The sequence below is a fragment of the Penicillium coprophilum genome (genome assembly GCF_028826855.1).
Source record: "Penicillium coprophilum strain IBT 35676 chromosome Unknown utg000002l_segment0_segment1, whole genome shotgun sequence".
In the NCBI taxonomy this organism is placed as follows: Eukaryota; Fungi; Ascomycota; class Eurotiomycetes; order Eurotiales; family Aspergillaceae; genus Penicillium; species Penicillium coprophilum.
Window position 1 is genome coordinate 2,971,645 of NW_026622722.1, and position 21,511 is coordinate 2,993,155.

General features: G+C 48.6%; 10 protein-coding genes across 10 annotated transcripts; 8 read left to right on the forward strand and 2 right to left on the reverse strand.

The window, feature by feature from the left end:
* Positions 1-63: 63 nt before the first annotated feature.
* On the forward strand, positions 64-1,037 carry N7500_003187 (N-terminal L-serine N(alpha)-acetyltransferase NAT4; the record flags this gene model as incomplete). The annotated part of the gene is made up of 2 exons (XM_056674333.1): positions 64-145; positions 253-1,037. The coding sequence occupies 2 exons, from the start codon at positions 64-66 to the stop codon at positions 1,035-1,037; spliced, it is 867 nt and encodes a 288-aa protein (XP_056534858.1).
* Positions 1,038-1,120: 83 nt separating this feature from the next.
* Positions 1,121-2,617, reverse strand: N7500_003188 (GPI-anchored transamidase subunit GAB1; the record flags this gene model as incomplete). The annotated part of the gene is made up of 5 exons (XM_056674334.1): positions 1,121-1,359; positions 1,417-2,036; positions 2,093-2,295; positions 2,360-2,424; positions 2,476-2,617. The coding sequence occupies 5 exons, from the start codon at positions 2,615-2,617 to the stop codon at positions 1,121-1,123; spliced, it is 1,269 nt and encodes a 422-aa protein (XP_056534859.1).
* Positions 2,618-2,788: 171 nt separating this feature from the next.
* nop7 (mRNA-binding ribosome synthesis protein NOP7) lies at positions 2,789-4,923 on the forward strand (the record flags this gene model as incomplete). The annotated part of the gene is made up of 3 exons (XM_056674335.1): positions 2,789-2,810; positions 2,864-2,962; positions 3,026-4,923. 3 exons carry the CDS (start codon positions 2,789-2,791, stop codon positions 4,921-4,923), a joined length of 2,019 nt encoding a protein of 672 aa, XP_056534860.1.
* Positions 4,924-5,614: 691 nt separating this feature from the next.
* Positions 5,615-6,916, forward strand: N7500_003190 (NAD(P)-dependent oxidoreductase; the record flags this gene model as incomplete). The annotated part of the gene is made up of 6 exons (XM_056674336.1): positions 5,615-5,651; positions 5,700-5,884; positions 5,974-6,130; positions 6,183-6,354; positions 6,410-6,576; positions 6,648-6,916. The coding sequence occupies 6 exons, from the start codon at positions 5,615-5,617 to the stop codon at positions 6,914-6,916; spliced, it is 987 nt and encodes a 328-aa protein (XP_056534861.1).
* Positions 6,917-7,300: 384 nt separating this feature from the next.
* N7500_003191 (phosphoglycerate mutase family protein) lies at positions 7,301-7,969 on the forward strand (the record flags this gene model as incomplete). The annotated part of the gene is made up of 1 exon (XM_056674337.1): positions 7,301-7,969. One exon carries the CDS (start codon positions 7,301-7,303, stop codon positions 7,967-7,969), a length of 669 nt encoding a protein of 222 aa, XP_056534862.1.
* A 1,303-nt stretch (positions 7,970-9,272) lies between these two features.
* Positions 9,273-11,306, forward strand: N7500_003192 (TolB family protein; the record flags this gene model as incomplete). Its single annotated transcript, XM_056674338.1, has 1 exon — positions 9,273-11,306. One exon carries the CDS (start codon positions 9,273-9,275, stop codon positions 11,304-11,306), a length of 2,034 nt encoding a protein of 677 aa, XP_056534863.1.
* Positions 11,307-12,477: 1,171 nt separating this feature from the next.
* On the forward strand, positions 12,478-14,487 carry N7500_003193 (uncharacterized protein; the record flags this gene model as incomplete). The annotated part of the gene is made up of 1 exon (XM_056674339.1): positions 12,478-14,487. One exon carries the CDS (start codon positions 12,478-12,480, stop codon positions 14,485-14,487), a length of 2,010 nt encoding a protein of 669 aa, XP_056534864.1.
* A 740-nt stretch (positions 14,488-15,227) lies between these two features.
* N7500_003194 (uncharacterized protein) lies at positions 15,228-16,655 on the reverse strand (the record flags this gene model as incomplete). The annotated part of the gene is made up of 1 exon (XM_056674340.1): positions 15,228-16,655. The coding sequence occupies one exon, from the start codon at positions 16,653-16,655 to the stop codon at positions 15,228-15,230; it is 1,428 nt and encodes a 475-aa protein (XP_056534865.1).
* Positions 16,656-18,379: 1,724 nt separating this feature from the next.
* On the forward strand, positions 18,380-20,140 carry N7500_003195 (NAD-dependent succinate-semialdehyde dehydrogenase; the record flags this gene model as incomplete). The annotated part of the gene is made up of 4 exons (XM_056674341.1): positions 18,380-18,502; positions 18,551-18,638; positions 18,702-19,971; positions 20,023-20,140. The coding sequence occupies 4 exons, from the start codon at positions 18,380-18,382 to the stop codon at positions 20,138-20,140; spliced, it is 1,599 nt and encodes a 532-aa protein (XP_056534866.1).
* Positions 20,141-20,522: 382 nt separating this feature from the next.
* N7500_003196 (LYR motif-containing protein 2) lies at positions 20,523-21,069 on the forward strand (the record flags this gene model as incomplete). Its single annotated transcript, XM_056674342.1, has 5 exons — positions 20,523-20,606; positions 20,657-20,714; positions 20,776-20,858; positions 20,929-20,952; positions 21,010-21,069. 5 exons carry the CDS (start codon positions 20,523-20,525, stop codon positions 21,067-21,069), a joined length of 309 nt encoding a protein of 102 aa, XP_056534867.1.
* Between the last annotated feature and the right edge of the window lie 442 nt (positions 21,070-21,511).

Here is a 21,511-nt window from a genome sequence, read left to right on the forward strand (position 1 = left end):
CCTTATATTCAAGTTGCACTTAATTTTGGACTTATCAAAAACCCTCTCAGATATCTTTGAACTATGCAATCTGGGAAAGAAGGCCGAATTACAAAACCAAAAGCCAAAGGACCGCGAACTACAACCCGACGCGCCTCGAGCAAAAGTGAGTAAATACCACACTCGCAAGCCTGGTTCAGCCTCAAAGCTTGTTGTATTGACTTGCTTGTATCGACCATATATAATGAATGACGCGTACTAATGACCGTTCAGTCCTACTGGTAGAACAGACCAACGCACTGTCCATTGGCGAATTCATCGCTCAATACGTGACTACACCCACACAAACAAGAGAACCAGCCCAAAATGATGCGACGGATCAACCCCATCCATCCCAAGTCCAGCCACGGCAAGATACGGCCTGCAAACCACGCGTGGATGTCTACTCCGCTGCAACAATCTCCGCGGTTGATCTGGAAGCATGTTTGGACCTAATCGAGCAAACCTCAAGCGAAGCATACATCGCGTCGAGCGTAGGCTGGTCGCGTATCAAGAAGCGGAAAGAGATGAAGTTGCCCGACATGAAATTCTTGATTCTGCGGGACATGCCGGATGATTCGAGTAATTCTAGCGGGCAAGTTCCGGGAGGGAAACAAAGCGAGATCGTCGACAACAATGCTCCGTCTCCACTGAAGGAAAGCGATGAGCCTGTTGCGTCATCTGATACAGGTTTTCGGAATTTTCTCGGCTTTTTATCATTTATGGTTACCTACGAGGACGGAAAGGAGGTTGTTTATTGCTACGAGATTCATTTGTCGGCGGTGGCCCGGGGTCGGGGAGCTGGGAGATTGCTTATGGCTCAGATGGAGGGAATCGGCCGTGCTGTCGGATTGGAGAAGTCTATGTTGACGGTTTTCAAGTCGAATGAGACTGCTCGGCGGTTCTATGAGCGGCTTGGATATGAGGTTGATGAGTACTCGCCCCAACCGCGCAAGTTGCGAAATGGGACTATTAAGGATGTGGATTATTTAATCTTATCGAAGAGGTTAAAATTATAACAGCGGGATATCTTTTTGTTAAGGGTTTGAATGCTAATAGTTGATATGAGAATGGCGCATGTTCAAAAGTCAATACATATACATTACACCTGCCGCACCTCTGCGCCCACTTGTTCTGGGTGTTCTTGCTCCCACTCATCTCTGAGAGCGGCGAAGACGGTGTCAGCAAGCAGGATGGAGAGGCCCAGACTCCAGACTAGGGTGATAGCGTAGAAGAAATTCGCATTTCCGGATCCTGCGTAGATCCAAAGGTAGTAGAAAGCGGGACCGAGGAGGCTGGAATACAATATTGCCGAGCCAGCAAAGAAAGTATAACGCATCACTGTGCCGAGTTAGCTGAGGTGATTCCGATATATACTCGATTTTTGGATATACTTACGTGGGAAAAGGTGCCGGTATAATGGCAACAACGCGAAAAACAATGACGCGTCCGAAATGCTAGGGTATGGCTTGAAGATGGCGAAGACACCCAAGAGGGAGGTAATGACAAATAGGGGTTGGCTGCGGAAGCGAGCCGTAAGACCCCCTACATAGCTGGCCAAGTGAAGCCAGAAAACGCCGAGGAAGAACTCTCGGAATGAGTCGAACATCTCAATGAAAAAGTACCACCATAGCCCCACGTTGGGGGTCAAGTCTGGAACCAAAAGATGGAACCCATACGTTGCCGAAATAAACTCCCAGAAATTACCAGTGATCAGACACGAGAGACCAATCAAGCCGGCCACGCTCGCCAGTAGTAGGGCAGCGTGTTGAACAACGAAAGGTCCAACATTGGGTGGGTTTGGTCTCTCCGAGCGTTGGTCGTAGCAAAGCAGGACCAAAGGAACAAAGAGCAGCGCCGGGTATAAAGACAGGTATGAAGCGAATCCCAGGGCTAGCATCGCATTGATGCTATTTCCACTGACAGCATTGGAAACGGCAAAGAGGATTCCTGATGCTGTAAATACGCTGGTTGACCGCGCTAAACATGTCGCAATAGTGAAAGGATTGAACAAAAACCTATTTCCTGATCAGCAAGCAATCATATATGATTGACCGGCCCTGGAGAGGCATACCATGCTGCAACGGACACTCCATCCCACCGGACATGTTTTCGGACTGCCGAGTGTAGTCTCGATTTGACCGATTGGCCCGACGCAGAAATGGCTATCAATGCATACGCATTCAAAAGGTCGACAAGGAAATAGAAGATTGATGTTGGTAAGGGCGAGCTATTCGCATCGGGGAGTAAAGCGAACAGAGGTAACAGGAGCGGTGCCTAGATCGTTCAGATCGGATTGTCAATTCAAGAAACCGAGTCATAGGGGTCTATATCCACGAACCTGGTGGAAGACGCCACCATCATAAGGCGAGACATTTCTTGTGTACAAGAATAGGCCCTCTTGCACTGCAAATTATTAGTTTATAGACTGCGGAGCCAATGGTCGGAGACACGTACGGCGTTTGAAACTATTGACGGGTGTTGAAACCTCGACTCTCCCCGTTAACAAATCAGGCAATGATGGAAAAAGACATGTGAGAAGTAAGCGCAATACGAAAGCCGCGCCGAACACAGCAATCTTCCGTCGGTCTACAGCCATGACGGGATGAGTGTTCTCGTTGTTGATTCCAGCTGGTCCATATGGACCCAACGGTCTCTCTCCGCCTTCGGGCACGGACCACCTTTGTTGCGGTAAGAAAAAAAAGTTATCGAGAAATTTTCTTCTTCTTATCAGCAGTCCATTAAGATCTTTTGACAACCAATTTTCATCATGGGCAAAGTTAAGAAGAAGGGTATGCTGAAATGAGCCGAGGATTTCAATTGAATTTACTAACACTCCTTTCAGGTACCTCTGGCGCAGCCAAGAACTACATTACCAGAACTCAGGCCGTGCGCAAACTTCAGATTTCTTTGCCTGATTTCCGCCGACTATGTATCTTCAAGGGTAATTTTTTCTTCTATCGCTATGCCATATGAACCGAAAGGCTAACATGGTCTCCGATATTAGGTATCTATCCTCGCGAGCCCCGTAGTAAGAAGAAGGCCTCGAAGACATCCACGCCCAACACCACCTTCTATTACACCAAGGACATTCAATATTTGCTACACGAGCCCCTGCTCAACAAGTTCCGTGATCAAAAGTCACTCGCGAAAAAGATTGCCCGCTCTCTCGGCCGCGGAGAAGTCAGCGATGCCTCCCGTTTAGAAAAGAACCACGCCCCGAGACTCACCTTGGACCATGTCATTAAAGAGCGCTACCCGACCTTTATCGATGCCCTCCGTGATCTTGACGACGCTCTGTCTCTTCTATTCCTTTTCGCTACCCTTCCATCCACAGATCATGTTCCCTCTAAGACCGTTGCGCTCTGCCAACGCCTTTGCCACGAGTTCCAGCACTACCTGATCATGACCAACTCTCTGCGCAGATCCTTCCTTTCCATTAAGGGTATTTACTACCAGGCCACGATTCAGGGTCAAGACATCATGTGGCTCGTGCCATACCGTTTCGTCCAGCGTGTCAATGGCGACGTCGATTACCGTATCATGGCTACCTTCGTCGAGTTTTACACCACCCTGCTGGGCTTCGTCAACTTCCGCCTGTACTCCTCGATTGGATTGAGATACCCCCCTAAGTTCGATACCCGCAGTGACGAGAACGGTGCCGAGTTGGCGGCTTTCACCCTTGAGGGCCGGGCAGTGGGTGAGGTGCCCAAGGCCCTCGAGGCTAGCAAGGCTCAGAGCAATGGCAACTCCAATAAGGAAGTCTCCAAGGAACTTCAAGCCAAGGTTGATAAGGTGATCAAGAAGGCCGGTTTGGACCAGAGCGCGGATGAGGAGATGGTTGACACTACGCCCGACGAGACAACGGATGCCTTCGACCGCTTCGAGCCCGCTGCTCCCGAAGCCGACACCCTCCCCCAGCCTGGAATGAGCGGCAACGAGGCCGGTGCACTCTTCGCCCCCTTCGTCTTCTACATTTCCCGTGAAGCGCCCAAGGCTCCCATCGAGTTCATTCTGCGCTCATTCGGCTGCAAGCGCGTTGGATGGGCCTCCGTACTGGGCGATGGAGCTTTCACCCACGACGAGACCGATCCCCGCATCACTCACCAAATTGTTGATCGTCCCCAGCTTCCTCAGGAATCTCTTCCCGCCATTCCCGCTGCCGATGAGAATGCCGTCCAGAAGATCCAGCCCGGAAGCCGCATCCCTGGTCGTACCTACGTCCAGCCCCAGTGGGTCTGGGACTGCATCAACGAGGGCAAGCTTCTCCGAGCTGATCTCTACGCACCCGGCGCCACTCTCCCACCCCACTTGAGCCCTTGGGTTAAGGCTACTCGCGGCGCTTACGACCCCCGCGCCAGCCTCGCCGATCAGGAGGAGGAAGATGAAGCTGAAATTGCCGCCGAGGCCTCTGATAGCGACGAGGAGATGGAGGACGAGCCCGCGGTCGAGGCTGCTACTGCTGAGGAATCCGATGCAGAATCCGTTGACGGAGGCATGGATGTCGCCGGCACTGACGACGAGAGCGATGAGGAGTCTGACGAGGAGGTCGAGGACTTCGGTGGCTTTGAGGAGGAAGCCGCATCTGAGTCTGAGGATGATGAGGAGGCTGCTCGCACTCAACACCAGAAGGAGCTCGAGGCCGAAGCCGCTGGTCTGCCTTTCACATCTAACGCCGCCGCTGAGGAAGCTGCCAAGAAGAGATCCTCCAAGTCCAAGAAGGTGGCCGCCAAGAAGCGCTCCGAGGACGAGGAGCTCGAGAGACAGAAGATGATGATGAGCCGGAAGAAGCGCAAGCTGCTTGAGAAGATGATGTACTCGAACAAGAAGACCGCCGACGAGTCCGCCAAGCTGCGTTCCAAGAGACGCAAGCTTGAGAAGGGTGAGAAGGGCGAGAAGAACTAAAGCTCGGGTCATTTGTGCATGTTAAATAGTGCTTTTTCCGGGCGTTGCGGTTTGGATATGTCCCATGTATAGGCACCTCAAAATTTGTGAAGTTTTAATGCTATCTATGGGCTAACACCCCAGTTATATGTATAACTTTATTTCCATCTTGAAAGCCTGTGTAGTTCGACTGATCGACGTATCATCAGGTATAGGAAACATTGGTAGCTCATTGTAATGAATATTCTGTCAACCCGGCTGTGCATAGCTTCCTGATCTTTCACATTGGCCTGTGCCTTTCCTGTCTTAACAACTTTATGTGCACTCACTTGAACATGCGTAGGTTAGAGCTAGCAATCACATACTCTTGTCTGTCCTTTTGTAGTCATGATGTTGCTCAGAGGTACTCTTCTTTGTGATGATCTTGCTTCAACCACAGGTCACCGAGCAAATTCACCTATAGGCTCAATATCCCACATCTCATAGACCCTTTTCATCTTAGTGGGCACCAGCTCGGGATGCTTTAGGCCCAAAACCAGAGTGTTCGGCGCCCCGGGGCTGGGGCCGGGAGCGTATTGTGAGTCATCCCTCGGGTCACATCCGAGATCTCACCCGACCAGGTGTATTTACTGATTCCTTGAAACAAGTCAACAACTTGCACGTAGGAACCAGCATCAGTACATACATCTTATAACCAAACTCATCACCAACAATGGGATCGAACAAACCACTACATGTGGGATGGATAGGTACCGCAATGAAAAATAATCTGAATGGACTTTTCTAATTTCTCCTAGGACTCGGGAGTATGGGACTCGCAATGGCGAAAAATGTCCAAAGATTTTTACAAGAAGGCACAAAACCTCAATTGAGATTCTGGAATCGGACGCCGTCTCGTGGCACGTCACTTGCATTACTTGGGGCTATTGGATGCGAGTCTGTCGCCCAGCTCGTCACCGAATGTGACCTGATATTCATATCTGTAAGTATATAATTTGAATTTGGTTCTACTGAGACATCTACGGATCTTCTATATTCAGAATGAACCTTTGCGCTGATATTGACCAACAGACCAGCGATGATGCGGCTTTGAACGCTATCCTCGACCAAATATTGGCTGTCAAAGATATTAATGGAAAGTTGTTCGTGGATACTACCACCGTCCATCCTAGTACAACGAAGGAGACAGATGAAAAACTCAAGAATAGGAATGCGTCCTTTGTTGCTGGTAAGTGAGCCCAGAACGGTCATGATTTGCAGATTCTCATCTACTACACTAGCACCTATCTTCGGGGCTACCCCTGCTGCGCAAAGTGGTACGGTGCTTATGGCCATGGCCGGCCCAAGCGAGGCCATTGATCAAATTGCACCTTTCGGGAAAGGTGTCATTGCTCGAGACGTGATGATTGTGTCAGATCAGCCCGAGAAGGCCACTCTGCTCAAAACTTTGGGGTGAGATTGCGACCAATACATGCTGCCGTAGCATCATCTCACTGACAGTATCCAGTAATTTCATCGTCGCAGGAGCCATGGAGATTGTAGGAGAAGCCCATGTGCTAGCGGAGAAAAGTGACCTTGGCGCAGATATGCTTGAAAAGTTGCTTGAAATGAATTTTGGAATGATGTATTCCAGCTCCAGGCGCATGACACAGGGCGTTTACATTCCAGAGGAAGGTATGATTGTGAATCAAAAATTAATCGAGGATCCTCGAGTTTTCCTTTCTCGTTCTGACCATATCCTCCAGGTCAATTCCCTCAGTCCAACTTGAATCTCGGTATCAAGGATGTTCAACATGGCATCACTTATGCTAAAGATGTCGGCGCGAGATTGAAAGTTGCCGAGGTGGTAATGGATAATATGGTACGGGCGAAGGAATTTGCAGATGCACATGGCGGCCGACCTTTGGATTCATCGTCCGGATACGGTATCATACGTCAAGATGCTGGCCTTGACTTTGAGAATAATTTTGTGAAGAAACGAGACTCCGGGAAGGACGGTAATTCCTCCCAATAGTACATTTCCACGGCTTGTGCAAGCTCTCAGGATCGCTTTCAAGGTTAGGGATGGTTTGAATCGTCCGCGATCGATTTTTTTTTACCACCCTTCTGTACGTTGTCGTTTGATCAAATACAAGTATACTCATATAGGAAGCTGATCCGTAGCCTGTCCTTTAACTGGTCCGAATGCAATCGGAAAGGTTCCGGTCCCAAGTCCGAGTGTACTTAGCTGCGGTTGATATTTCCCAAGGTCGGATATAAGCTTCGGGGCCCCATACTTATACCGATCATCCAATTCTAGAGAATGAGAGTATTTATGGGATTTATCGTTATTTTCATCTTGATCCTTCTATTGAACCTCCCGACTCGGTCACAGATTCACTGTCCAACCTTCGCCAGAATGTCTTTCCGGTTACATCTCATCCGACACGCAGAGGGAACACACAATCCCGGACATGACACAAACATTCACGACCCACCATTGACAGAGAAAGGGATTGAACAATGCTTGGAACTCTGTCAAGACTTTCCCTTCAAGGACAGTGTTGGCCTAGTGATGACATCTCCACTCCGACGCACTCTTCAAACAGCCCGCCTGGGCTTCCAGCAAACTATCGATGAGACATATTACGCCCAAGGCTCCGGGGTCGGGGTTCAAAATGGTGCGCATCTTCTGTTAGAACCAGATGTGCAGGCACACTCAGCTCGACCATGTGACACTGGTTCAGATATCGCTATCTTACATACGGAGTTTTATGATCTTCCCTGGGAGCTCTTAGATATGGACCCTACATTCCCGGCAAAGGAAGGTCTTTACGCTAGTGACTCTGAGTGCTTGAAGCTGCGCGGAGCCCGAATCCAGCGTCGACTGGAGCAGAAATTCAACGAACTAAAGGATGGTGGAAGGCCTGACATTGTCGTCGTTACACATGGCGGGTTTTTGAGCTCCGTCATCGGTCAAGAGAAAACAGAAGTTGGACAGGCAAAGTGGAAGAGTTTTATGGTGACATTCGATAAGGACTCGAGAATTGTTGTGGAATCAGGTTTGGGAGAATGCACCAGGCTTTGATTCGCCAGTTGAGTGTTGGCAATCTGTATATGGATAGAATAGAGCGAATCTACGCTTTCCTGTTTCTATTTATTAATTTATCTATCTTCCTTTTTTTTTTTGCCTATTATGTCTGGCATGTCCTATACGAAGAGGAACTTATTCCAACCGTGAATGGCGAAAGATATGTCTTTATCCAACAGCTCCGAGTCTCAACCACTTGCCACCCCACATTTATACCCGAGAAATCCCCAGGTTGTCGGGTTTAATATTGAGATGAATTATTTTAACCATGACAGGTCTAGCCAGATTGACGACCTTGGCCAGATCGGGCACCTAGTTCAATGTCAGCTTTGAACACATGGACAATTTGTGAAACCTCCCGAGACGTCTACTATCTCATAGACGGGAAAAGTTAAATCAGGTCAGGTCAGCACGTATACTTCTACTTCAATTTCGGGAAAGTATGTATGGGATAAATATCTGTTGGCTGTACAAAATGGATGGCCCATCCAGGTCTAGTGGCAGGTTATTAACTCCGATTTGGCATACCTCACGTCTTTGTAGTCATCATGCATCATTTCGTGTTGATAGTTATGGTTTGAAGCGTAGAACTATATAACATATGACTAGTCGTTAGAAATCTGTCCGATATATTATCCTCTATATTATTTAATGCCTTCTATGCCCAAAACGTGGCAAATCGATGACAGGCTTATGGTTACCTGGGCAGTATTCAGCGTCTATCCAGACTAATCCTGCTCTTCTGATAGTCAAAGTAGTAAATTAATTGCCTCTTATTTGGTAGGAAGTGCTTGATGAAAGTAAAATGCCCGGAGTTCTGTTACGCGGAAACAATGATTCAGCTGCCGGGTTGTACCAGTGATAATATATACAAATACCATTGTTGTGACTATTGTACGGATGTCTACTAACCCTCTATTCGAGAAATCAAAATCATTATTTTGAGAGGTAAGAACGACTTGGCCTGCATTTAGTACGCAGAATATCAATTGATGCAAGGTAATGAGTAAGTTGCTGGTTCAGACAAGTTCCATTAGAAGGTTATCTATCGAGAGATTTGTTATGAGAAGATCATTTGCAAGCAAAGTATTTGATGGGCCGCCCAAGGGAACCTCAGATCTATGGATATAAGACATTATGGAGGTGGCACCTTCCGGGTTTTCGCTCCCACATTTCATATCACCTATGTACTAGGTTCACGGGTAGTACTCTCGACTCCTTTTTTCAATTGGAAGATCCCTGGATATCGCTCCGTTTATCCGAGGTGCTTGACTTGCTCAGGCCATCGACGTCACTTGAAATGCGTCTGAGAATTGCTGCTATAGCGGGTCTCGCTGTCGCCCCTGTGTTAGCCAGCTGCCCTTATGCTCAAGATGAGGGTACTGAGGTGGGCAAGGGTGCTAGCCTCCATGCTCACCTGCGTCGCGGGGGCATTCCAAGCCAGTCAACTACAGGTGTTCCATCTCCTATGCCTTCCGCAGCGGCTGGGAAAAAGGGCCTTTTGTTAATGAACCGCATTGCCCCCGGCACCTCAGAAATATACATCGCCAACGCGGACGGCACCAACGAGCGTCCTCTATTGCAACATCCCGGTTATGAATACCACGCCGATTTCTCCCCCGATGGTGAGTGGATCAGCTTCACCAGTGAGCGCCACGGTGATGGAAACTCCGATCTTTGGCGTGTGCGCCCAGATGGCTCCGATCTCCAGCCGATTGTGACGTCCCCAGCAGCGGAAGACAGCGTTGTAATCTCACCCAATGGGACGTTGGCAGCATATGTTTCAACCGCCAATAACTACAACGCTAACATTTGGGTCAAGAACCTAGAGACCGGTGCCGAGTGGAACATCACCGATCTCCCGTATAATCGGGCAGATGAGGACATGATGCATGGTCACTTCCGTCCAGCCTGGTCACCAGACGGAGATTGGCTTGCATTTTCCTCAGACCGCAACACAATGTGGGATGGTCACGGAAATCAAACCTTCCTGGGCCTCTATGGCTGGGAGCACACCCAAGAGCTCGGTATCTATGTTATTCGCCCTGATGGCTCAGACCTTCGCTGTGTCACCCGCCGTGCTGCCCATTGCCTTGGGTCCCCCAAGTGGTCACCTGATGGCACGCGCCTCATATTCTACGAGATGACCCGTAGTGCGACGTGGGATGCACATCGACCTGAGCTTGTGGGGTTTGCTAACTCCACAATTGTGTCTATTGGAGTCGATGGCAATGACCGTCGTATGGAGGTCTGTGGTCCTGGTGTGAAGACTTTTCCTCAATACGTCACGAATTCTACCATTGGGTACCATCTGAAGGGCGGCTTCAAGGAGGGCTTATACCTCACAAACGGTACCTACTATAATACCACTATTCGCTCTCCGTCGTGGTCACGCGATGGAAAGTACGTGGTTTACGAGAAGGCTGGTTGGTCCATCCGCCCGCTATTCAAGGAGCTTTACGGCTGGGACAGGGACTGGGAATATCGCTTCACTGATGTGTTCCCTCAACTCTCGTCAGATGATCGCGTAGCTGTGACTGAAAAGCAACTTGGGAACTGCTCCATTGCTACCTTTGACGTAGAGGGCGATCAGCTCTCTTTGGTCTACAAGCCTGATAATACCACTCTCCTAGACACTACGCTGATTCCCGAAGGCTTGGCCGGCGCGTTCAACCCCAGCTGGTCCCCAGACAGCGAATGGATTGTTTTTGGAGTAGGAGCCTGGTTTGAGGCGCGTGATTGGCGAGGAGCCTGGATTGTACGCTCCACCGCAAATGGCACCTACAGCGAGGTACTCACCACCAGCAACCTATATCTCAATAACACCAAGGATCTAAACACAGGGTTTCCCAGCTTCTCTCACGATGGGAAACGGATCGTCTACCGCGTCTGGGGTGCCGACACTGCGAAGTACGGCGATGAGCCAGATATTGGTCTACGAGTCATCGACATTGAGACTAAAAATATCACCCAGCTCACCAGTAGCTGGGATAACCTTCCTACTTTCTCGCCCGATGGAGATACCATACTCTTCACCCGCAAGGTTTCCCCGACTAACTACGATGTCTGCACCATCCGCCCTGACGGCACTGATCTTCGTATCCTAACTTCCAGCGGCGCTAACGATGCACATGCCGTTTGGCGCCAGGATGGGAAAATTCTGTGGTCCTCCGGCATGTATGGGTTCCAGTATGAGTGTCCTTTATACGATGAGACCTTTCAGCCCTACGGTCAAATCATGATCATGGACTCCGATGGATCCAACAAGCGTCCTCTGACCAACTCCATTTGGGAAGACTCCATGCCTCTCTTTCTTCCTCACGATTGGTTCTAGAATGCGGGTTGAAAATAATAAAAGGAGAGTGGTTATGCTTTGCTTCCTGACAATTGACTTGTTACTTTCGTTCGTTTTGGAAGATTAGATAGAGCCCTCTGTCTATATTACTACGGAGATGCTATCATTACTTTATGTGTGCAATACATGTCTCTCTGCCAATGGCTCATGCGATAGAAGCTCCGATTTCCATTGCTTAAACTCACCAAGCAAGATATAGATTCAAGTTGGGAGAATGACACGAATTGATTGGTCTTCAGATTTGTGGAGACCGCTAAACCCCAACGAGAAGCCAACCCCGAGGGTTCTGGAAAGCAGAGCATCCCAGACACATCATTTACAGGCGTTGATTTAATTGTATACATTCGTCTGGATTTTTGTCTTCGTCGGGGTCATTGCTAACGGGCTGCATAATGATGAGTCGCCTTTCATTAGGAGTGTTTTCCCCCCATTGGAAACTGCCCAGATCTAGAAAATTGTTTGCTTGTCACTATTATTTGTTGTCCCGCCGCCTCGTGGTCTAGATTTCTCGCCACCCAGATAGTGACAGCGTCTAACACGGCCTGTTCTGCTACTAACCGTGCACTGCGCGCAGCCGATCCAGGCTACCGTAACAATATTCATACTCTTCAGTACTCTAACTTCAACCTTAGCGGCCTGTTCTGATCGTATCATGCATTGCCTTTTAGAAAGTCTCAACTTCTCACCGAGACCTTGCTAGTATTTACGGCAGCTTATATTGCTGTGGCCCAACGTCTGATCGAGCCCCGAGCCATCATCGGCATTATAGAGTCTATGATCTGCCTCCAAAGCTGAAATTGAATCATAAAGGTAGAAACAAAAGAGACTGATTTAAAATATGTATATTGCCTTTTTGGGACTAGCGTAAATACTCTGGACAGGATCGTGTATACTGATCATGTGACTGCGTCAGTGATCCACCCGCCTGGAATTTTTGACATCTTCAACACCAAAGAACAATTAAAGTCGGAGAAGAAAGTCAAAATTCACTATTTAAAGTACTGATTACCGAGCGACCTGGCACTGGATGCTCTCGTCATTTTCAAGTCGGATGTTGTCCAATAAAAATCCGCATCTATGTGATATCTAGGCACTACTGGTCCGAACCTTTTACGCATACAACGGCAAGAGACCAAAGTTTCCTCCCGACATGTCGTCTTTATATGGAAGTCAGGTTCCCTGGCCAGAACTCCCTCCACCGCAATCTGCGCAGCCACACCAATCATTATTTGGAGGCCCAAGCAGTGATGTCGGTTTGCAACCTTCCTCTCAGCCAGAACCGCCAAGAAGTTCTCTTTTCGGAGGCCCCATCAAGGAATATGATCATTTAGAGCCACTCTCCGAAGCAGAGCCCATGGATGAGGCACTAGATCAAGTCGAAAGTGAATTTGATATGATAATGCGAGAGCAGCCCTTGGCGTTCCAGGATGACTCTGATGACGAAAGCTATGAGGAAGGTGATCGTGGTAGAAGTCGCACACGCGTAAAAAGGGCACAGCAGTCTCAGCATGACCCAATTTACTACGTAGTTGACCGAGGTCTTGACTTACGACCTGGGGTTGAGCGTCCTAATCTATTTGATGGGCATGCCACTTCATGGAGGAACTACAACGCCGACGATATCGGAGCATACAATGCAATGGTCATCAACCGAACCAGGGATTTGGCCGCTCATCTTTACAATGCCCATGCGATTCGCAGGCGAGCCCGGGATGCTGCGCAGAAGAACCCTGGAGTCGTCCAAAAAACGCCACTCCATCTGAGCAAGCGATGGGCTGCATGGCCTGTTCATGCAACAAAAGTTCCCCGTGCCAACGAGGTCATCCAAAGAATAATGGATGACCCTGATAGGTATCAAATGCAATCTGATCCCCGACCTAGTGCGGAATTGGAGGAATACCTCACCGCGTTCATACTGAAGGCCTCCAAGGAGGCCCTTCAGGCCCGAGAGGTGGATTTTGAAGAAATTCAAGATACTTTGGAGGATCAGTTGAATGACGGGGATGAACTTATGGAAGATGAATCGGCCAAGAAGGAGGAGGAAGAAGAAGAAGAAGAAGAAGAAGAAGAAGAAGGACAAGAGCCTGTCGATACAAGAATCCTCCGGCCGACAGTCCTAATTGATGAGGACAAATCTCTTCGCCAATTACGTCCACTAGTCCGCAATGTGATCTCACAGGTAGACCGGCTACTCTATGGGCTGCATTGCGCCATGAAAGGTCGCAAGTACGAGGAAGACTCTGCTGACGAGCAATGGACTGATTCGGACGAAGAAGATTACCAGACTCGAGAGAGCCACAAACGCAGAAGTAGAAGTCGATCGCGTGGTCGAAGAAGTGGTCGTCAGTCTCATGAGCGAGAAACATCACGCCATTCCAAAAGTGCACGCATATCCACTGGAGTCGAGACCGAAGATGAAAGTTTGCCAGACGTTTCCCAAACCCGCGCACAATCTCGCAACTCCCCTTCTGGTGATGGCGATCATCACAACAAGGGCCGACTCAAATTGCGAGACTGGAGTGAAGTATTGGGACTGGCATCAATGATGGACCTCCCCGCGCCTGCGGTAATGCGCGCCTCAAAGCGATGCGCAGACCTTTTCGGTGAAGACATGGAATTCCGTATAATGCCTGAAGGCAGGGTCAGAAAGAAAAGGAAGGCAAATTCCCGAGAAGAATATGTCTACACCGAAAGCGAGAGCGAGAGTGACTCGGCGCCACCAAGCCCTGAGCCAGCTGCCCGGCCAAGTCACAAGCGCAAACCCAAATCCAAACCTGAAGCTCAACCCAAGGCCAAGGCCAAGGCGAAGATACCAAGCCAGCGTCGCTCGAAAACATACATGACTCCTGCAATTGTTCCTCCCTCTGCATCCCCATCCCCAGCCCCGGAGGCGCCGCCAGAACCAGTGGAACCTGCTGTAGAGAACACAGAACAGCAGACCGTCGATCAGGAGCCAAAGACGGTCAAACCAGGCGTTGGAAAGGGTCCTCATCGGAAAGTGGATATTCTCTGCCCTGTCAGGTCCTGTACTCGACATAAGAACGGGTTCTCTCGAAAATGGAACCTCAACCAACATTTGAAAAAGGCTCATGGTATACATGTTACCCCTGGGAAGGAAACCTCGATTGAGCGGGATGATCAAACTATCATGATTGAATAGATTGTGTATTTCATCCTTATCTAGCTTAGTTGCGAATGTGAATGTTCAAGGTTGAAGTTGCACATCTGTAAGTAGTAGTGCCGGCTTGATCAGATAAGAGTAGTCGGCCGCTTCTGCGGTTTTGTGATGTCTTCAAAGCAGACCTTCAAGTCTTCTCGGCTATCTCTCTCAAAGATGTCTTTTTTTTCAGATATTGTTTCCCATCCTCGTTCTCCAACACCCACCTTAGAATACCAATAGAACATGTTCATTTCGTGTTCCACCGTTGTCACAGGATCTGGGTGATGGAGATACCGATGACCCAAGATCTAGTTAAGACATACAATTCACTCGAGTGATGAAGGAAGCCAACATTAATACAAAACATTTAACAAAAGGTCCAGATTACGCTCTACTAGTTAGGAGGTATGTATGTATCCATGGACGAGTCCATGTTTTTGTATTCTTTTATCCTTTTTTTTGGTATTTTTCTGCCATTTTTCCATAACCAAATCAACCGTTCTCTCACGGCCAAGACATGCTCCAAGCATGCATGTAAATTTTTTTGTAAATTTTTTTTATTTGTTGCTTCCTCCCATAACGCCAGTATCTCAAGCAAAAATTGCATAAATCACAAAGAAAATGAAGAAAATCGAAGAAGAGAAAGTAGATAATATCTGAAGATGCTTGACTTCCATCAATGGAAGCAATCCGATGCGAAGGTGCTCATTCTGTAGCTGAAAGAGGTGACTCGATCAGACCTAGTGGTTTGATTTATTTGGATTTGGCCGTGCTCGGTTGGTTGGCAACTTATTCGTGCTGTTATAGCTTCTGCGCCGCCGCTGCAAGAGCGATGTCCACCTAAAGGCCATATCTCTGCAGGTAGTTTCGCTCGTCAGATGAGGCAAGAGAAGCCCCAAACGTGTCATTGTCTCATCGTGCCAAAATGAAACTCCAAATTTTCTGAACTTGCCTTGCAAGCCTGCTTCCTTGATGCCAGACTGAGGCGCAACCTCGCAATGTTGTGCCCAATTGGACCCAGTGGCCGAGCGTTGCTTCATAGGATCCTCTCCCATGCACACGCGTTCTTCTCTCGTAAGGTCGTGCCTGTAGAGATATGGGCAACAGGTTTCAAACTCCCATTTGCCCTTGAGTGGTTTGCCGTGCATCGGTCGTCCTTCATCTAACCAATAAATCACGGACGCTAGCTGTTCAAGGTGCGCTGGTTCTCTCAAGCCTTCGACAAAATCTGCCCAAGAGGCCATCACGTTGCCTTCCTTCAAATACTCCGTTGTATGCCGTAGCCATCCACCAGCGAAATCGGGAGTTGTATCGGGATTCAAAATCTTTTTCTGACACACGATGCGTTGCAGTTCAGAAAAGATGTATGGTTTCAGTAGCGCCTGCACCAATCGCTGTTCCTCCACCCAAGAGAGTATCCCTCGGTCTATATTCCGATTGTGGATAGGGATGCCTTGAGGCCGAGTCCCGTTGGTTGGCCAAGGCTTTTTCCGGTATTTTAGACGCTGAAGATTCGAAGCTGAGATCAAGTACATACAGCCGTGGAAGAATGCATGTGCATCCCGACGGATTCGGCTCGATAGACTCAATAGCCGTCGCAAGCATTGTGGGGGTGTTTCAGGCGGGAGGGGAGTCTCTCCGACCCAGGCTCGCGGTTCAAAGCCGTACAGTGTGGAGGTATTGATATGGTAAATCCCGTCTTCTCCGAAATTGGCCGGCAATGGATTCTGCGTTGAAGGAACAAGCCCTCCGGTATCGACGGATTCTTCTTTCCACCATAGATAGACTAGTGTTCGGTAGAAGACCGTGGTATCTGGGTGTGGACTGAAGTCAATGCCATAATACCAGCGGACCATCAATGCTTCGACCACCTTGGGAAAGAATCCCGGTGTGTGATTCAAGTAGTCAGCCACGGCTGGGGAAGCTTGGTACAACTGATGAAGCGTTGGCAGATCTTTCAGTCGTAGGATGATGTCTTCCATGGCGAACCATGGCAGCAGTCTGAATGGGTCCTTACCATCTGACTCCGGCGACAGAGATGAGAGGGTTGGAACCACGACGGTCGAAGACGAGAGATTTTCGTGTTGACCATTCTTGTTGGAGGAGATAGATGTGCCGTCCATCCGCTCGCAGAGGACGTCGAACACCCCGTGAGAAGATGAAGCCATGATGAGTCGGCTTGTGGGATTATCAGCAGTTTCAGGGTAAGTCAAAGCGGAAAGGAGGATGGAGTCCTGAAGCAAGCTGATGCACAACGAATGGGTAAAAGCTGAGAAGCTGTAGAGGCTCGTGGAGATATGGATAGAGTACACAAGAAGAACTTCTCCAAGTGAAGTAGTGAATGAATAAACTGATAAGAAAGTGGGATGGTGGAGGAGTAGGTAGAGTGGTGGAGGAAAGGAAAGTGTGTGGTTGTCGGTTGATCTCAAGTGAGAGAAGGTCGATTAGTTCTGGAGCAAATAGCTTCCAAGTATCGATTGCCTCTTGACCTCTTTTCTATTCTAGTCATTATCGCCTGGACGACTATCAGTCTTGGAATCGTCACGTTTCAACTATCTTCTACGGTAGCATCAAATGACGGTATTAGGGCAGGACATTCTAAAAGACCAAACCCACAAGAGGGGGCTTTATTGGGATTGACTCATGAGGTGAATAGTAGAGAATAGTATTGGCTGGTGCATCTAACTACATTGTAGAGAGGCTCAGTTCCTTGTAGACATGGAATATGAATCCGTCTACCGGTCAGATGGTCTTACATTCCAAGTAGACAGCGATGCTTTGACCTCACGGCCATGCTTCAGGCTTTTATCTCTCCAAGGTGTCTATATTACTCTTGCGAGAGTCTCATGTTGGGCTGTGTGCTAGGAATACTGCCACCAGACGTTGCTTACCCCTGTCATGTTATTGAGTGAATCTGCACTTTGCCCTATATGTCCACAAACAATCTATGCCATTGCACTCGATTCTTATTGAGTTCACCGCCATGCAAAGATATTCCACGGCATTCCCTGAATATTAGCTCCCAACTTGCTCGGTTTCAGAACAGAGATCATTGACGCTCAATCCTAAGCCCTGAATTATGAATTTTTCTGCCGTTCACTTCGCCATGAAACCTGGAAAGAAAGGGCAAGTCATGTGAACAAGTACATCTAGGACTCAAAACATTCTACCCGACTATTCTTCTAGAAGGGGCTGCAGGCCAATTAGAACCAAGTCTGAAGTGGCGTAGATTGTGCCGCATATTTCCTCCTTTAACAAGGTCCAGTCTCTCTTTTTTTCTTTCTTATTTTTTGGGTAAAAGAAGGTAAAAGAACAGATTCTCCTCGATGGTGACTAGGGAAAACATACGCGATCTCGGAGTATTACAAATACACTATCTCAAAGCCGGAGGCTCAAGATTGATGTTTATTGGTTGGGTAGCCCGAAGACTCAAAGTAGCGAGATGTCCATTGGCTCAAACTGCCGGGTATTGTAAGATGGATTCCGAAATTACAAAAGTTACCAGATCTATGAAGATGAAGCATATTATCTATCGTTCTCTACAGAAGATCGCTCTGTTTATTTTTGATCTGAAATGATTTCTGCTCCATGATTGAGGAATGAAAGATCGGTAAAGACACATAGGTCAACACCAAGCGAAAGAAACCAAAACATCCAGTGCTTGAAGGATGACATCAACTCCGCAGATCCCCGCTTTAACCATGGAGCTTCCCTTCTAAGATTGTCATCTCTTAGCATTGCCAATTACTCACTCGGTGCTTCTCGGTCGTAAAGAGCAAATCAGCATTGATCCCAGGGAGATCCCCACTACTGAAATCTGCTTTAAAGGCGTCTGCAGCTCTCCTCCCCGCACTATTTTGTCTGCATTTCAGCATTTCCTTGATTTCTCACAATGGACCGCATCATTCGCCCTGTCGTCCGTCAATTATTAAGACCTCGACCAAGATACCCCTTTTCAATTCCCCCGACAGCTCGCGCACAGAGACTATACAGTATGAAACACAGCGCGCCGCAGGTAACTTGCCCAGTCAAATGTGGTTCTCGAGTCACTAACCAATTTCAGTTGAAAGACCAGTCGCTGTTCATTGAGAAGGCCTACATCAATGGCGAGTGGGTCGATGCAAAGTCCGGCCAGACGTTCGAAGTCCATGGTAAATACTACATGAAAGAATACTAGGGGTCCGGAGAAGTCGCTGATCATTTGTCTCGTTCAGACCCGGCTACTGGCAAATTGATCGGAACATGTCCCGAGCTCGATACGTCCGATGTTGAGAAAGCGATTGACGCCGCCTCCGAAGCATTCCCCAAATTCCGCACAACACTAGGCCGTGAGCGCGCACGCATGTTGCGTCGGTGGTACGATTTAATGATTGAGAACGCGGATGATTTAGCAAAGTTGATCACATGGGAGAATGGAAAGCCCCTTGCGGACGCGAAGGGTGAGGTCAACTATGCCGCCAGCTTCTTTGAGTGGTTCAGTGAGGAGGCACCCCGCACATACGGTGACACAATTCCCGCCACCGTGCCCGGAAACCGGGTGATGACTCTGAAGGAGCCGGTGGGTGTGTGCGGTCTGATTACGCCATGGAACTTCCCGGCGGCGATGATCACGCGCAAAATCGGCCCTGCCCTGGCGGCGGGCTGCACAGTCGTGGCCAAGTCTCCACAGGAGACACCCTTTACAGCGAACGCGATTGCTGAGCTTGCGCGTCGGGCTGGAATCCCCAAGGGCGTGGTCAATATCGTCACTTCCTCGAAGAACACCCCTGCAGTGGGCGAGCTCATTACCACCCACCCCGAAGTGCGCAAGGTCTCATTCACCGGCTCGACCAACGTCGGCCGCATCCTTATGAAGCAGTCTGCATCAACCCTCAAGAAGGTTTCCTGGGAGCTTGGCGGTAATGCGCCATTCATCGTGTTCGATGATGTCGAGGACCTCGACGCTGCCGTGACCGGTGCCATCAACTCCAAGTTCCGCAGCTCTGGTCAGACATGTGTGTGCGCGAACCGGATCTACGTTCAAGAGGGCGTGTATGAGGAGTTTGCCAAGCGCTTTGTCCAGAAGGTCAAGGACTTCAAGCTCGGTGGTGGCTTTGAGGACGGCATTACTCACGGACCTGTGATTCACGAGCGCGCCGCTAACAAGGCTCACGAGCATGTGCAGGATGCTACTTCCAAGGGCGCCGAGGTTGTCATCGGTGGACAGCGGGCTACCGCGCTCGGACCTAACTTCTACCACCCTACTGTTCTTACCGGCATGAGCAAGGATATGCTTCTCGCTTCCGAGGAGACTTTCGGCCCCGTCGCTGGTCTCTTCTCCTTCAAGACCGAGAAGGAGGTTGTTGACCTGGCTAACCGCGCCGAGGTTGGTCTTGCTGGTTACTTCTTCAGTGGCAATGTTCGCCGCATCTTCCGCGTTGCTGAGGCCCTGGAGGTCGGCATGGTTGGTGTCAACACTGGGTTGATTAGTGATGTTGCCTCTCCGTAAGTTTACATCTCCCTACATTGATATACTAAGCGCTAACCTTTCGATAGATTCGGTGGTATCAAGCAGAGTGGCTTTGGCCGTGAGGGCAGCAAGTATGGTATTGACGAGTTCATGACTATCAAGAGTATTACTTTCGGTGGCATGGGTGTACCGCTGCAGGAGTAAACAAAAAAATGAACATTGATCTACTTCCAAACTATATATTATCTCTTCCTTAATATGAAAGCCCATCACTTATTTATACGAAGCTTTTCCCCTTCCACATTCCACGCACAATAGTAATTGGGCTTTGCAGTCCAGCTTGGATAGCCCTAAGAGCGTGGTAATTTTTACAAAAATTCAAATCGCCATCTTTTCACTTGGACTTGGATCACATAGGAAGATCACCTGACCTTGGAGAAATACTTGCGGCAGAAATATCCACTCCTTCACCGCCCTTATCCCTTCTCCTACGGACTAATCGGTATCGCTATCATCAGAAAGAGAAAACTTTATGACGCGTGCAATTCTCTATTTCATACATACGGCCGTGGTTTGATTTGCTTCAATGCGCCCCTCACCAAGTTTCCTTGCCGCGGTCTCGCGCAGCCAGCCCTCCAAGCTGAAAAAGCCTTCCATCAGTCTAGACCATGTAAGTACTTCAAACAAGTTTAAAGTACATGTCCTAATTGACCAATGCAGTTTATTCAAAGACAGCGAGTACTATCATTATGGCGGGAGATTGTACGAGCATTAATAAGTACACCTACCAAGCATCCCAACTTACGCGCCATATATGACAGGTACTAAGATATCTTCAGAAGTCCCTCCTTCACCAACACGGACTGAGCTGCACAGATATGCACGTGATGAATTTGAGCGCCATCGTGAAGTATCAGATGTGGTAAGTCGATATGATTGGTTCTTGGGAAAGTTCGACATTTCAGAGTAGCGGACTAACTTGTTTTTGCTAGCAACACATAAGATACTTACTTTCGGTATGAAGATTTGGTGTAATGTGATAAAGAAACCTGTTTTTGCTAACAAATTCCAAGACCGGCAAGTCAGAGTTCGAGACGATGAGACGCTATATCGATGAACAGATCGCTGGTTGAGCTGTGTTGATAAGCATGTAAATATATTTTCTGGGTTTGAAATCAGCCTATGTTTCAGGGAAAGCGACATTTAATGTGGAATTAAGAGAAGCCCGTTGACATTGGAGGGGTTGACCTCCATAGTCCTATGCACTACTGTAATACGAGGGTACCGTTCAAGGTTTCTATTGGTCAAGAAGTCCCATTATCACGGCAATGGAACTTGCTGGGGTTGCAGATCAGTTCGAAGTTGGTTTCCAATGAGGAATTGGGGAGACTTACAAGCTTGTTTCACAGGATAAGCGCTAAGTTTCTGGGGGGGGTATTATCCACAAGGCATGTCACAGTATAATATCTCCGAATCTGTCGCGGTCAAGCAAATCAAGTTCTAGTTTCCGTCGAAGACATTGTGCTTTGTTACACTGTGCCTCTTATTGTTAGATGATCCAGACAGTTGAGTATA